Source organism: Colobus angolensis, unplaced genomic scaffold (genome assembly GCF_000951035.1).
Source record: "Colobus angolensis palliatus isolate OR3802 unplaced genomic scaffold, Cang.pa_1.0 Scaffold187, whole genome shotgun sequence".
In the NCBI taxonomy this organism is placed as follows: Eukaryota; Metazoa; Chordata; class Mammalia; order Primates; family Cercopithecidae; genus Colobus; species Colobus angolensis.
In genome coordinates, this window is record NW_012115010.1 from 2,501,752 (window position 1) to 2,515,900 (window position 14,149).

Consider the following 14,149-nt stretch of genomic DNA (forward strand, 5'->3'; position numbering starts at 1 on the left):
AAAAAAAAAAGCTGAAAAGGTACTTGGCTTTGTGAGGGCGGGGCTTGGGAGGCGGGGCCCTGAAGGAGGCTATGTTCTCTGTCCTGGGACAGATCCCAGCTGGCCTCTGTCCCCAGGCTGCAAGCTGACAGCAGGCAGGGGAAGCAGTGAGGCCCTCTGCCCTGGCCTTGGGGAGAAGGAGTGCATGTGTGAGGTGGAGGTGCAGTGGCCCTGGAGTGGGGCCAGGGCCCATCTCCAGCACCAGGCTGGGACAGGATTTAAAACCAAGGTCCTGTCTCTGAGCCAACCCAGGGGGACGCTTGATCTCATCCTGTTAAGGCCACAGGACATGAGGGCAGGCAGTGGGCCGGGTCCCTGTGGGGTCAGGATGGAGGTGGGTGCTGCCGCGGTGGAATACTAGTGTTTGTGAGAGTACCTTAGGGTTAGCCCCGCCTGGGCCAGCTAGGCAAGGAGTTGGGGAGTGAGGAGGAGGCTGGCGCAATGCAGTAGGGAAGGGAGCTGTCACTGTTGGGGGTCAGTGGCAGTGTAAACAGGCGTCCCCACCCACCCAGATAAGCCCCCCACCCAAGTGTGGCTCCCTGCTCAGGGAGTACCTCGAGGACCTGGGACTGGGTGACACCGGCAGGCTTGGACACCATCCTAGCAGCAGGAGCCCGGAGGAAGGCAGAAGACCCGGCAGGGGGTGCCGCCCAGTGTGGACAGAGGGGCGGGGCGCTGGCGAGTCACTGCAGCAGGGGCACGAGCGTGTCCACATAGCTGAGCAGGAAGAAGCCCGACTGGCCGTCCAGCATGCCCTATACCAGTTGTAGTTGATCTGGTTGGTCAAGGTGATGATGTCACCCTCATGGAAGCCCAGCTCCCCATGGTTCTAGGGTTCGAAATTGTACAGCACCTTGCAGCTCCGCTCGTCTATGGGTGGCATGCTATAGGAGTCCAGATGGGCTTGTCGGAAGATCGGAAAGATGAAGCTGCGATCTTGGGGACTGTGGTGCTGGGGAAGCCCCCGTTGGACTGCTCAGGCTCTCCGAGGTCAAAGGGCTCCGGGGACTTGGGCTTATACTCCCGCTTGGGGCGTGAGGAAGCTTCCTGCATTCTGCGCTTGGGCTTCTCTGCCAGCTTGTCTGGGATCTGCACAGCCCGCCGGTAGCAGTCCAGCTGCGCCTCCACCAGGGTTGAGAGCTGACTCACCTGCTCGATATTGGTCTCCAGGAGGTTGCGCATGCTGGTTTCTGCCACCTCCTTGGACTCCTCAAACTTCTCCAGCACCTGGCGCAGCTCCTCATTGGGGATCTTGCCCTGCCGCTTCTTCTTTTAGTCAAAGTCCAGGCGGCGGCCCTCCAACTGGTGGTGCTGGATCTCCTTCAGGTCATTCTCGCACAGGTTCTGGAGGTGGTCAATGAAGTTCTGCTTGACCTCTATGTCCAGGGAGTCCTTCACCTCCACCAGGTGCTTCATGGACTTGCCGACATCCAGCAGTGTGTCACCGAAGTTGGACTCACCGCCTAGCTCCTTCAGGTGGGGGATCAGGCACTCACTCAGGAGCCCCTCCGACTGCAGGTAGCTGGGGTTCTTCACCTGGCCCCGGATCTCGGACACCATGTTGAGCATGGTCAGCTTACCTGCGAGGCTTGGGTTGGGCTGCAGGCACTTGATGGTCCTGACTAGCACTTCCGTCACCGCCTTGCTGGTGACATCCACCTTCTCCATCTCTTTGAAGTCATCATCCAGCTTGGTCCCCTCAGCCCCTCCCACCTTCTCACTGACCAGCTGGCTTGCCTTGTAGAAATGGTTCTTCAGCCCCACCACCGACGTGCCCACTGCCGAGCCTCCCACCGGGACAGTGCCAGCAACAGGCTTCCAGGCGCCGCCAACCCTCTGCCCGCCTCAGCAGCCCCCGTTGGCACCGCCTCTGCCACGTGCTTGCCAGCCCCAGCGCCGCCTAGTGTTCATGATTCTTCAGTCTCCTTCAATATAGAACTGTTCTCAGGATTGTTTTAAAATATACTGACAAACCTTTGAGACTGTAAATGACCTGATGTATACATTATCTTTACTTGAGAATGGTAATTTTTCAATACGCCATTAAAGATCATTACACATGAGACAAGACTCAAATGCACTGGCCTACTTACTTTGTATATAAATGTGTAAACTCCTGAAGACTTCCAGTAATAAACTCCAATAAGGCAGTTAGTTCAATGTCTTTATGGCCTTGGTGACAAATGGTTACAGAGAATGAGAGCATTTTTCCTATCCACTAATGGTCAAGAGAAAAGCAGACAGATCCTCACTGTCTTAGAGAACCAAGTGAGAAAGCTGGTTGATGAAGAGGACTTCATCCAGAGAGGAAGGGATCTAGCTGACAGGGAAGATGCTGCAGGAGGCTGAGGGAAGTGAGGCTAGAGCAGTAAAACAGATCTGACAATGTGGTGAAGATAAGAAAGTGGCCTGACAAAAATTAACAGAGTGTGAAATGAAGGGCCCTTTCCATGCTAATCTTGCATACTGCCCTCAACCAGCCTTAGCAAAACAGAGTTTCTATTTAGTTTGCCATATTGTGGGGTGGTGGCACTATTTAAGTTGCAGTCAGTTGTGTAACAAACTCACAGTAGGGCCCTGCAGAAATATATACATATATACACACACACACACATATATATGCACACATATATACATATATATAATTTTTTTTTAAGACAACGTCTTGCTCTGTCGCCCAGGCTGGAGTGCAGTGGTGCCATCTTGGCTCACTGCAACCTCCACCTCCTGAGTTCAAGTGACCCTCCCACCTCAGCCTCCCTAGTAGCTGGGACTATAGGCCTGTGCCACCACATCTGGCTAATATACACATACACATATATATACACATACATATACACACACATATATATACACGCACACATATACATATATGCACACACACATATACACACACACACACACACATCTGTATATATATATAATTGCAAAGAAGGCCAGGCACGGTGCCTCATGCCTGTAATCCCAGTACTCTGGGAGGGTGAGGCAGGAGGATCACTGAGGCCAGGAGTTTGAAACCAGCCTGGGCAACATAGTGAGACCTCGTTTCTCCAAAAAATAAATATACAATTGCAAAAAAAAAAAAAAAAAATCCTCACACCATATATTCAAATTAACTAAAAACGGATCATAGACCTAAATTATAGTATTTCTGGGAGAAGACATAGGAGTAAATCTTTTCCACTTTGAATTAGACAACAGGTTCTTAAAGATTTCTTAGGTACGAAACAAAAAAGCACAAGCCATAAGAAAAAATTGCTAACTTAAAGCTGATCAAAATTAAAAACTTCTACTTTTCAGAAAACACTTTTAGTTTAATTAGTATTATTAAATTTTTTTTTTTTTTTTTTTGAGACAGAGTCTCACTCTGTTGCTCAGGCTGGAGTACAGTGGTGCAATCTTGGCTCATTGCAACCTCCACCTCCCAGGTTCAAGCACTTCTTGTGCCTCAGCCTCCTGAGTAGCTGGGATTACAGGCGTGTGCCACCACACCTGGCTAATTTGTGTATTTGTAGTAGAGATGGGGGTTTTGCCACGTTGGCCAGGATGGTCTCGAACTCCTGACCTCAAGTGATCTACCTGCCTTGTCCTCCCACAGTGCTGGGATTACAGGTGTGAGTCACTGTGCCCAGCTAGAAAATATTTAGAATGAAAAGACAAACCACAACCTGAGAGAAGATATTTACCAAACACATATCTAAAAGGCCTTGTTTTTTGTTTTATTTACTTGTTTAATTTTTTAGATAGTATCTCATTCTGTGACCCAGGCTGGAGTGCAGTGGTGATCACAGCTCACTGCAGCCTCGACCTCCCGGCTCAAGCAATCCTCCCACCTCAGCTTCCCGAGTAGCTGGGACCACAGGTGAGCACCACCACACCTGGCTGATTTTTATATTTTTGGTAGAGACGAGGTTTCACCATATTGCCCAGGTGGTCTCAAACTCCTGACCTCAAGCAGTCCTCCTGCCTCAGCCTCCCAATGTGCAGGACCACTGTACCTGGTCCCTGAAAGGACCTGTATCTAGAGTCTATAAAGCACTCTTAAAATTCAGTAATAATGAATCTTTCATAGGGTTACAGGGAAAAAAAACCTCAATAAAAAGACTAGTATTCAATTAAAATATGGGAACAGATTTGAACAATTTAGTAAAGAAGTTATTTGCACATGAATATTCAACATCACTAGCTATTAAAGAAATGCAAATTAAAACCACAATGAGATTCCACTATACATCAAGCAGTAAAAGGCAAACATTTCTTTAAAAACTGAAATATAAGAATCTGCTGGACCGGGCCAGGCGTGGTGGCTCACGCCTGTAATCCCGGCTCTTTGGGACACCAAGGCGGGTGGATCAAGTGAGGCCAGGAGTTTGAGACCAGCCTGGCCAACAAGAAGAAACCCCATCTCCACTAAAAATACAAAAATTAGCTGGGTGTGGTGGTGCGAGGCTATAATCCCAGTTACTCAGGAGGCTGAGGGAGGAGAATCGTTTGAACCTGGGAGGCAGAGGTTGCGGTGAGCTGAGATCTTGCTGCTGCACTCCAGCAACGAGGCTCTGTCTCAAAAAAAAAAAAAAGGAATCTGCGGGGTCGAGTGCGGTGGCTCACACCTGTAACCCAAGCACTTTGGGAGGCCGAGGCGGGTGGATCAATTAAGGTCAGGAGTTCGAAACCAGCCTGGCCAACATGGTGAAACCCTGTCTCTACTAAAAATACAAAAGTTTGCTGGGCATGGTGGCATGCACCTGCAATCTCGGGAGGCTGAGGCAGGAGAATCGCTTGAACCCGGGAGGCGGAGGTTGCAGTGAGCCTAGGTCATGCCGCTGCACTGCAGCCTGGGCGACAGCGAGACTCCATCTCAAAAAAAAAAAAAAAAAAAAAAAAGCGAAGTGAAAGAAGCCAAACATAAGAGGCGACACGCTATATGATTTCATTTATAAGACATTCTGGAAAAGGCAAAAGTATAGGAACAGAAATCAGATTAGTAGCTAACAGGGGCTGATGGTGGGGGGAGGGGATTGACTACAAAGGGATACAAGGGGCCTTTTTGAGGCAACAGAAATGCTTTATATTGGGAATGTAGTGGTGGTTATGTAACTATACATTTGTCAAAACTCATCAAACTGTACCCTTAAAAAGGGTGAATTACATGAAAATTATATATCAATAAACCTGACTTAAAAAAATAATAAAACAAACCTAAAGATCCAATTAAGTAAAAATAAATCTAAGAAAAAAATAACTTACAGTTTTTCCAGTTCAGCAGTCATCGTGAGAATGTTCTTAAGTGTTGTAAGTGGGACTTGTGTTGCTCCCATGTCTCTGAAGAAGAAAGCCGAAACATTCATGATATGAACCCCAATAAAAAATTCTGTACTTAAAAAGATAATTCAAAGACATGTGATTACTTCAATACTGCCTTCTCTATAAAACAAGTCAGCTCAACAGTTTATTTGCCGCAGAATTCCAGAGACCTCTTATTAAAGAAATTTGATTTGCATCATCAAATTAATGATATTCAAGAATAGAACTCACACTTTTTTTTTTTTTTTACCATTTCTCTTACTTCTCATTTCATATTGCATTCACCCATCTTGATTATTTACTCTTTTCTTCCTTTTTAGAATAATGAACACCTATTCTTCTTTGCTTTCTTGGTTAAGTAATATTCCTCCATGTGTCTACATGTTCCAAATCTATACAGGTTCTTCAACACTGTTCTCTTCCCCTGCTGGCTGTCTTGACCATTACACATCCTTTCTTAATCCTTTTCTTTGCCAATAACTTTTTTCAATAATTCAGTTAAAATTTAAATTATGACTTTTTAGCCTAAATGCAAAATACTTAATCTTTGATGAAAAATTTAAAAAGAGCGTAAATCATCTCATGACTCATGAGAGTGCTATAGTACTTACAGAAATTTTAATGCTGGCAATTTAAAGAGATACGGATCTTCAACAGTTGTCAGAGGACTGTGATTGAGAATTCTGAAAAATGCAATAGAATTAAAATTATCTGCATTTTCAAAGTGTGAAATTGCATAAAAAGTTTATATTCATTTTTTGGTATGGAACTTGTAGGTAAAAAAAAAAAGTCACTTTCTGTTTTTACCTAATAAATCACCATTAGACTCTGTAAAGCATTATTTCTTTGGGAACTACCTAGGTCTCTAGAAGATAAAGTAGAGGAGAGAAACAGGGGAAGAAATAGAAAAAATTAAAAGAAGTGGATAGCGAAGAAAAAATATGCAACAGAACTTTTCAGGTCAAAAACCCTAGAAGTGACTGTGTTGATAGGAAGCCCTGACTGTGTACAAAACACTATTTCTAGCGTCCTCCAGAATTCAGGTTGCTTGTCCATACTTCAAGTTGCTCATTTTTGTTCTTGCTGTTTTGTTTTGTTTTGCTTTTTTGAGATGGAGTTTTGCTCTGTCACCCAGGCTGGACAGCAATGGCTCCATCTTGGCTCATTGCAACCTCCACCTCCTGGGTTCAAGCGATTCTCCTGTCTCAGCCTCCTGAGTAGCTGGGATTACAGGTGCCCGCCACCACTCCCAGCTATAATTTTTTGTATTTTTAGTAGAGACAGGGTTTCATCATGTTGGCCAGGCTGGTCTTGAACTCCTGACCTCAGGTGATCCACTCCCTTCAGCCTACCAAAGTGTTAGGATTACAGGTGTGAACCACTGTGCCTGACTGCTTGCCTTTTATCTTTGCAAAGTTTTTCAAATTCATGGTTTAATTTGCACAGTTAAGGAAAAAAATAGGACCAATTCTTTTGCTTTATAGCCAAAGAAAAAGGGATAAATCTAAGAGAAGGCACGGGTCAAAACCATACTCCCATCATATACTCCCCCTTGTCTTGTATGACATCACAGCCTTTGTTACATTGCATGTAATCACCTGTCTACTTGTCAGTCTCCTGGACTATCAGCTCCTTGAGGGCAGAGACCACATCTTATTCTCATTGTCATCCCTGTGCCTGGCATGATGTCTGAAATTTACTAGGCATTTAATAAATGTTTATTGGGCCGGGCATGGTGGCTCATGCCTGTAATCCCAGCACTTTGGGAGGCTGAGGTGGGCGGATCACCTGAGGTAGGGAGTTTGAGACCAGCCTGACCCACACGGAGAAACCCCATCTCTAGTAAAAATATAAAACTAGCCGGGTTTGGTGGTGCATGCCTGTAATCCTAGCTACTTGGGAAGACTGAGGCAGGAGAATCGCTTGAACCCGGGAGGTGGAGGTTGTCGTGATCCAAGATCGCACCACTGCACTCCAGCCTGGGTAACAAGAGCAAAACTGTCTCAAAAGAGAAAAAAAAAAAGTTTATTGAATAAACAAACGACATTTTGTTTATATGTCAATAAAATGAATAAATTCATTTCGATGAGAATTTTTATTCCAAAATGCTGCAATCTATTTTCTTTTTAATTCTTTTAAGTGAACAAGAAAAAGAAAAGAAATAGGAAGAAATAAAAGAAAATCAGCCTTTACATTAACCCAAGAATCATCACTTTTGCAGAAATTATAAAAATAATAATTATTACAGTGAGTATCCTATTGGGCTGCTAGGTGTTTGTGATCGGCATTTCACATTTAATCCTCACAACAACCTTATGTGCTAGATATTACTGCCCTATTTTATAAATGAGGAAACTGAGGTTACACAACTTGTCCTAGGTCACCAAGCTATTTAGAAGCTAAACTGCTGGGTGCGGTGGCTCACGCCTGTAATCCTAGCACTTTAGGAGGCTGAGGCAGGCAGATCACCTGAGGTTGGGAGTTCAAGACCAGCCTGACCAACATAGAGAAACCCCATCTCTACTAAAAATACAAAATTAACCGAGTGTGGTGGCGCATGCCTGTAATCCCAGCTACTAGGAGACTGAGGCAGGGGAATCGCTTGAACCTGGGAGGTGGAGGTTGCGGTGAGCCAAGATCATGCCATTGCACTCCAGCCTGGGCAATAAGAACAAAACTCCATCCCCCCACCCCCCCAAAAAAAAGAAAGGAAAGAAAGAAAGAAAGAAAAAAGAAGCAAAGCTGTAATCTGAACTCATGTGCTTAATCTGTAGGAAGAAAAAGGGTTTACTTTAACCTTACGGGTTTTTACATTTTTCTTTTCTTTCTTTCTCTTTCTTTCTTCATTTCCCTCCCTCCCTTCCTTCTTTTGAGTCAACATTTCCATTTATTGGCTGGGCATGGTGGCTCATGCCTGTAATCCCAGCACTTTGGGAGGCCAAGGAGGGCAGATCATCTGAGGTCAGGAGTTCCAGACCAGCCTGACCAACGTGGTAAAACCCCATCTCTGTCAGAGTCTCGCTCTATCACCCAGGCTTGAGTGCAATGGCATGACCTCAGCTCACTGCAACCTCCGCCTCCCGGGTTCAAGCGATTCTCCTGCCTCAGCCCTTTGAGCAGCTGGGATTACAGGCACCTGCCACCATGCCCGGCTAATTTTTGTATTTTTAGTAGACACAGGGTTTCACCACGTTGGTCAGGCTGGTCTCGAATTCCTGACCTCAGGTGATCCACCAACCTTGGTCTCCCAAAGTGCTGGGATTACAGGCATGAGCCACCACCACGCCCAGCCTTCATTTATTTTTTGTAACTTCTATTTTAGGTTTAGGGGTACATGTGCAGGTTTCTAATACAGGTAAATTGCATGTCACAGGGGTCTGGTGTACAGATTATTTTGTCACCCAGGTAATAAGCATAGTACACAATAGGTACACCCTCCTCCCACCTGCCACGGGAACAACAGCTCCCCGGTACCTGTTGTTCCTTTCTTTGTCCATATGTACTCAATGTATAGCTCCCACTTATAAGTGAGAACATGTGGCTCTCAGAGTGCTGGGATTACAGGCCTGAGCCACCCCACCCAGCAACAAGGCTAATTTGAGGGTCACTTGTTTGATGCCTTTTCTTGCCCATGCCAAAGGTCAGAACTAGCACAAGCAGAGCAGGTCATATATAAGCTATGTACGTCTCTTGGCCTCTTTGTACCTTAGTTTCCCCATTTGAGAAAAATGAATGGATCTTAAGACATACTTTTCAGAGTTCATAATGGGATTATACCCAGCTAACCAATAATTGTATGTATTTTTATACATAAATAGTTGTTTACATGTATTCATCTTCTATTTCACTTACAACGTGTGTAAAAACTGCATTCCGTGCCAGGCCTGAAATGTTCCAAAGCTGAGTTCTGTGAGTAAATTGCAACCAAGATTTCTACAAAAGAAGACACAAGCCAAAAGAAAAAAACATTTCAGAACATTTATCATTTGCTGTGATTCTAATTTATATAGGATGGAACATAACCCTAATCCTTTCTCTATGCACTAAGGAAATCTCACTGTGGAAGATACTGGCTTATGATTTATACTTTAGCATTGCACATGTGGTGTATTAGCTGCAAAACAGTGAATGCTAGGTAAATACCTGTGATAAGTGATCTTTATTTCTCTAGAACAGGATTTCACAACTTCAGTGCCATCGACATTTTGGACTCTATAACTGTTTGCTGTGGGCATTTGTCTTGTACCTTGGAGGATGTTGAGCAGCATCCCTGGCCTCTGCCCACTAGATGCCAGGAGCACACCCACAGTTTTGTCAACCAAAACTGTATCCAGACATTACCAAATGTCACCTGAGTACAAAATCACACCAGTTGAGAACCACTGCTCTATCATGATTCACTATGACCTTTGTAATTCTCACACTAATCTTTGCTAGAGACAAAAAGGATTTGCTATATAATTTTAGTAGCTTCCTACTAGTAAAATTTTAATCATATTTCAAAGAGGTTTATAATTAAGTTTTATAAAAATTCCAAATGTAATCAAGTTATATTTGTAACTTACATATATTGCAAAAATGGTAGTGATTCAAATGTATGTCTTTCAACAAACTGTATTGTATTGCAGGATAAATCTCTAGGAAAAAGTAAAAGGAAAATATTGCCTTGATTAGTTATTAGAGGTTGATTAGTATGAATAATAGCAAGAGTTTAGAATAATATTGAATACACATTTTTCATCTCAACTCTAAATGTCTCAACTTGTGTTTGAACTTTCCAGAGCCCCTAACCCTGCCCATACCTCTCCTAGAGTCTCACCTTCATGGTTTTCATAAATAGAATATACATCTTAATAGACTTTGGAATTAATTTTTCCTGAGAGCAGCAGACTTGATTAGATGCCCTTTTGTAGTCTCATCAAATCCTAGATTATGAGCTCAAAGTTTTTATATATAGTTTCTAATAGTAAAAAAAAAGTCTCACTTTTTTTTTTTTTTTTTTGAGACAGTCTCGCTCTGTCACCTGGGCTGGAGTGCAGTGGTGGGATCTCAGCTCACTGCAAGCTCCGCCTCCCGGGTTTACGCCATTCTCCTGCCTCAGCCTCCCGAGTAGCTGGGACTACAGGCGCCCGCCACCTCGCCCGGCTAGTTTTTTGTATTTTTTAGTAGAGATGGGGTTTCACCATGTTAGCCAAGATGGTCTCGATCTCCTGACCTCGTGATCTACCCGTCTCGGCCTCCCAAAGTGCTGGGATTACAGGCTTGAGCCATCGCACCCGGCCATAGTCTCACATTTATACACCTTCCTAGTTTAGGTCTGTTTTCCTAAGCCAGTTCAATATCAGAAGAAATAAAACACATCCTTTCACATCATTTGAAAGGAAGTTACCCCTTTAACTAACACATAACTTTGAACTAATTCAAATCATATTCATAGAATCAATTTCTATCATATTAATAGAAACTCATTTTTGGTTTTATATTGCATGAATACTTCATGAAAGCAATTTCTTCAGTTATACAGGGATGGGGCTTGTCCCTCCCTCTTTAACTGGATGGTGTAACGCTGTCTGGCTGATGTCTCCATCTCTAGTCTCTTCCTTTCTAAACTATCCTGCACACAGTCATCAGATAAACTCTCCAGAAGTGGTTTGCAAAGACCAGCATTTCCTGGGAAATTACTGAAGATGCAAATTCTTGGTCCCACTCTAGATAACTGAATCAGTAACCACGAGGGCGGAGTCCGGAACTGAGTTCTAATGCGCCCTCTCAGTGATTGTGATGCAGATCTATCTACAGCACTGCTGCAGTAACATGGTTCCCCATGATGGCTCCTCAGCTGGGCATTCAAAGCCCTAGAAGATCTGGTTCCAATGTCCTACTCTCCCTCCTTGTACTCTACAGGTACTCATGGCATTCCTCGAATACTTTCCTGTGATTTGCCCTTCTCCCATTTTCCTTTTGCAAGTTTAGAATATTTTCCCTAAGATGTCTGTCTGATGTTACACAATGGCCCTTCAAAGTCCTATTCAAACGGCATTGTTCTAGTAACATCCTCCTGGGTCCAGATTGAAGGCATTTTTCCCTTTTCTATGCTCCAGAAACAATGTATCCCTCCTCATGCCCACATCCATTTCTTCTTTTTAATGTAGTTATTTTTTATACCATTTCTTCTGAGCATAAACTCCTTGCAAGCATGGACTAGGTTTTGCTCATCTGCATTGCCCACCATGTTTAAAACTGACACATGGAAATAAAGCAAATTCAAATATTTGTTAAATAAATGAATAGCTGGGGGAGTAGAAGGAAAATGACTATTTTAAAGGAAATGTAGTTTTATTACTTCACAGCCACTGTAGCACTTTGGCATCCACTTGAGGGTCTTTATATCCACTTGCCTTAATTCCTCTACATTTGAAAGAATCTGTTTGCAAAACAGCATCACTAATGAGCTTAATAAGGATTAACGACATACACACCTCTATGGACAAAGGATAAGAATCATGCTTCCATAGCAATGAACATAGTATCTTCTTGTCTCTAAACAGACAGAAATACTATGCAGGTATCCCTTTCTTGGTAACAGGGCTGGGGAGACAGTTATTTTGTAATTGGTGAAGAGTTAGGGGCATTTCTGGTATGCTTCTTAGTGTAAACATTTCTAGCTCTACCACTTAACCATCATTTTAAACATCTGTTTTCATATAACAATTCTTGAAATGAAATCCTTAATACTAGTCTATTCTGTTGGTAGCTTAATATTCTTGATCTATTATTTATACAATTCAGCTGATTTTTAATATTTAATGTTATTTTAATTCATATTAAATTACCAAAAATTTCTGGATTAATGATGTCCAAATAAATGTAGGTGGTCTATATTTTCTTCTCCTTTAGGTAACAATCTGAAGTTAACTTTAATTCCTTTCATCCTACTCAACTAATTTTTTCAAATCTTTTTTTGTGAAAGTCAGACAGTAAATATTTTAGGCTTTGTGGGCCACATATGATCTCTCACATATTTCTCTTTCTTTTCTTTTACTTTCACAGTCCTTTAAAAATGCAGAAACCATTCTTAACTTAATGGGCTATTTAAAAATAGACCATAGATTAGATTTGATCTATTGGTTGTAGACTGAATAGAAGAAGATGGTGTGTGAACCCTTATAAAACAAGGTTCATATGAGTGTCAGTCACTGCTCAGATCTTCTTACCATGTGCAACTTTTTTCTGTCTGCATTTTGTCTATATAATTTAAACACTGAAAATGCATAGGACACAGCTAATGCTAGAGATGGGCTGAGACCCTATACAAACCTACAGAATTGCAGAATTTTATTGCTGGAAGAAATCTTAGAGATTATCTAATTTGAACCCCTTATTCATTTTACAGATAATATGACTAAAAACTTATAAATGTGATTAACTAACTTACAAATACTGGAGGGATAGCAGGCCTTCAAATGAATCCTTATATAATTCAGTCAAATAATTTTCACTGAGATTTCTGGAAAATGAAAAAGTCATTTCTAGATATAAAAAATGCAAAGTACAACTATTTGCCACACAGGACTATGTCCTGCATGTGGGGGAAAGCTGGGTCATGGTCATTTCAAGACGGTGGTATCTGCTCTGCTTTCATTCAAACCTTTCCTTACATTTTCCTTGTTGTGTCCATCTCTGTCCACCACTACACACACACACACACACACACACGCACACACACAGGAAAGCGCACACACACACAAGCGCACACACACACAGGAAAGCGCACACACACACACAAGCACACCCGTACGCACACTTCCCACCAAACTGCCTCCTCTCTAGATCCCAAAGTCCCTGTTAGAATCCACCTCTGGGTGGTACCAAGATCAGCAGAACTTCCATTTCCTCCTCTTTTCCCAAACCTTATTATGAAAGCCCCACATGGAACCATGTCAGGGCTGCAAGTGAAGCCATTCAACCTTTTTCCCCTATCAAAAAAAATGTGAGAACTACAATGTGCATACTGTGCACAGGACATCAATGTTCTTTGTATTTTATTTAATTTAATTTCTGAGACAGGGTCTCTCTCACTCTGCTCCCAGACTGGTCTCAGACTCCTGGCTCAAGTGATCCTCCTGTCTCTGCCTCCCAAAGTGTTGCGATTGCAGACATGAGCCATCTCACCTGGCCAAATATTCAGTTTAATAATTAAAAAGGAGATACCCATATTGTTACAAAAGAACATTGCTAGCATCCCAGAAGCCCCAGTGTGCCCCTTTCCAATCAAATCCCTCTCTCTAACCCAAATCAGGTAACAACTATCCTGACTTTTGTAATAATTGTCTTGCTTTTAAAATGTAGCTCTGGCCTGGCATGGTGGCTCATACCTGTAATCCCAGCACTTTGGGAAGCCAAGGCAGGTGAACCACCTGAGGTCATGAGTTCAAGACCAGCCTGGTCAACATGGTGAAACCCTGTCTCTACTAAAAATATAAAAATTAGTTGGGCATGGTGGCAGGCACCTGTAATTCCAGCTACTCGGGAGGCTGAGGCAGGAGAATTGCTTGAACCCAGGAGGTGGAGGTGGTGGAGGTTGCAATGAGCCAAGATCGTACCACTGCACTCCAGCCTGGGCGACAAGAACAAAATTAGGTCTCAAAAAAATAAATAAAGCAATTCTCCTGCCTCAGCTTCCCAAGTAGCTGGAATTACAGGCACCCACCACCACACCTGCCTAATTTTTGCATTTTTAGTAGAGACGGGGTTTCACCATATTGGCCAGGCTCGTCTCAAACTCCTGACCTCAGGTGATCCACCC

The 14,149-nt window shown here is 43.2% G+C and overlaps 1 protein-coding gene and 1 pseudogene across 1 annotated transcript in view; both read right to left on the reverse strand.

The window, feature by feature from the left end:
• Positions 1–14,149, reverse strand: part of LRRC37B (leucine rich repeat containing 37B) — a 37,978-nt gene that overhangs the window by 17,452 nt on the left and 6,377 nt on the right. Inside the window, exons 4-8 of the mRNA XM_011940159.1 lie at positions 12,779–12,850; positions 9,909–9,980; positions 9,196–9,276; positions 5,955–6,026; positions 5,287–5,361 (exon numbers count right to left, since the gene is read on the reverse strand). Coding sequence (XP_011795549.1) covers positions 5,287–5,361; positions 5,955–6,026; positions 9,196–9,276; positions 9,909–9,980; positions 12,779–12,850 — 372 coding nt within the window. The remainder of the gene's footprint in view (positions 1–5,286; positions 5,362–5,954; positions 6,027–9,195; positions 9,277–9,908; positions 9,981–12,778; positions 12,851–14,149) is intronic.
• LOC105510398 lies at positions 723–2,093 on the reverse strand (annotated as a pseudogene).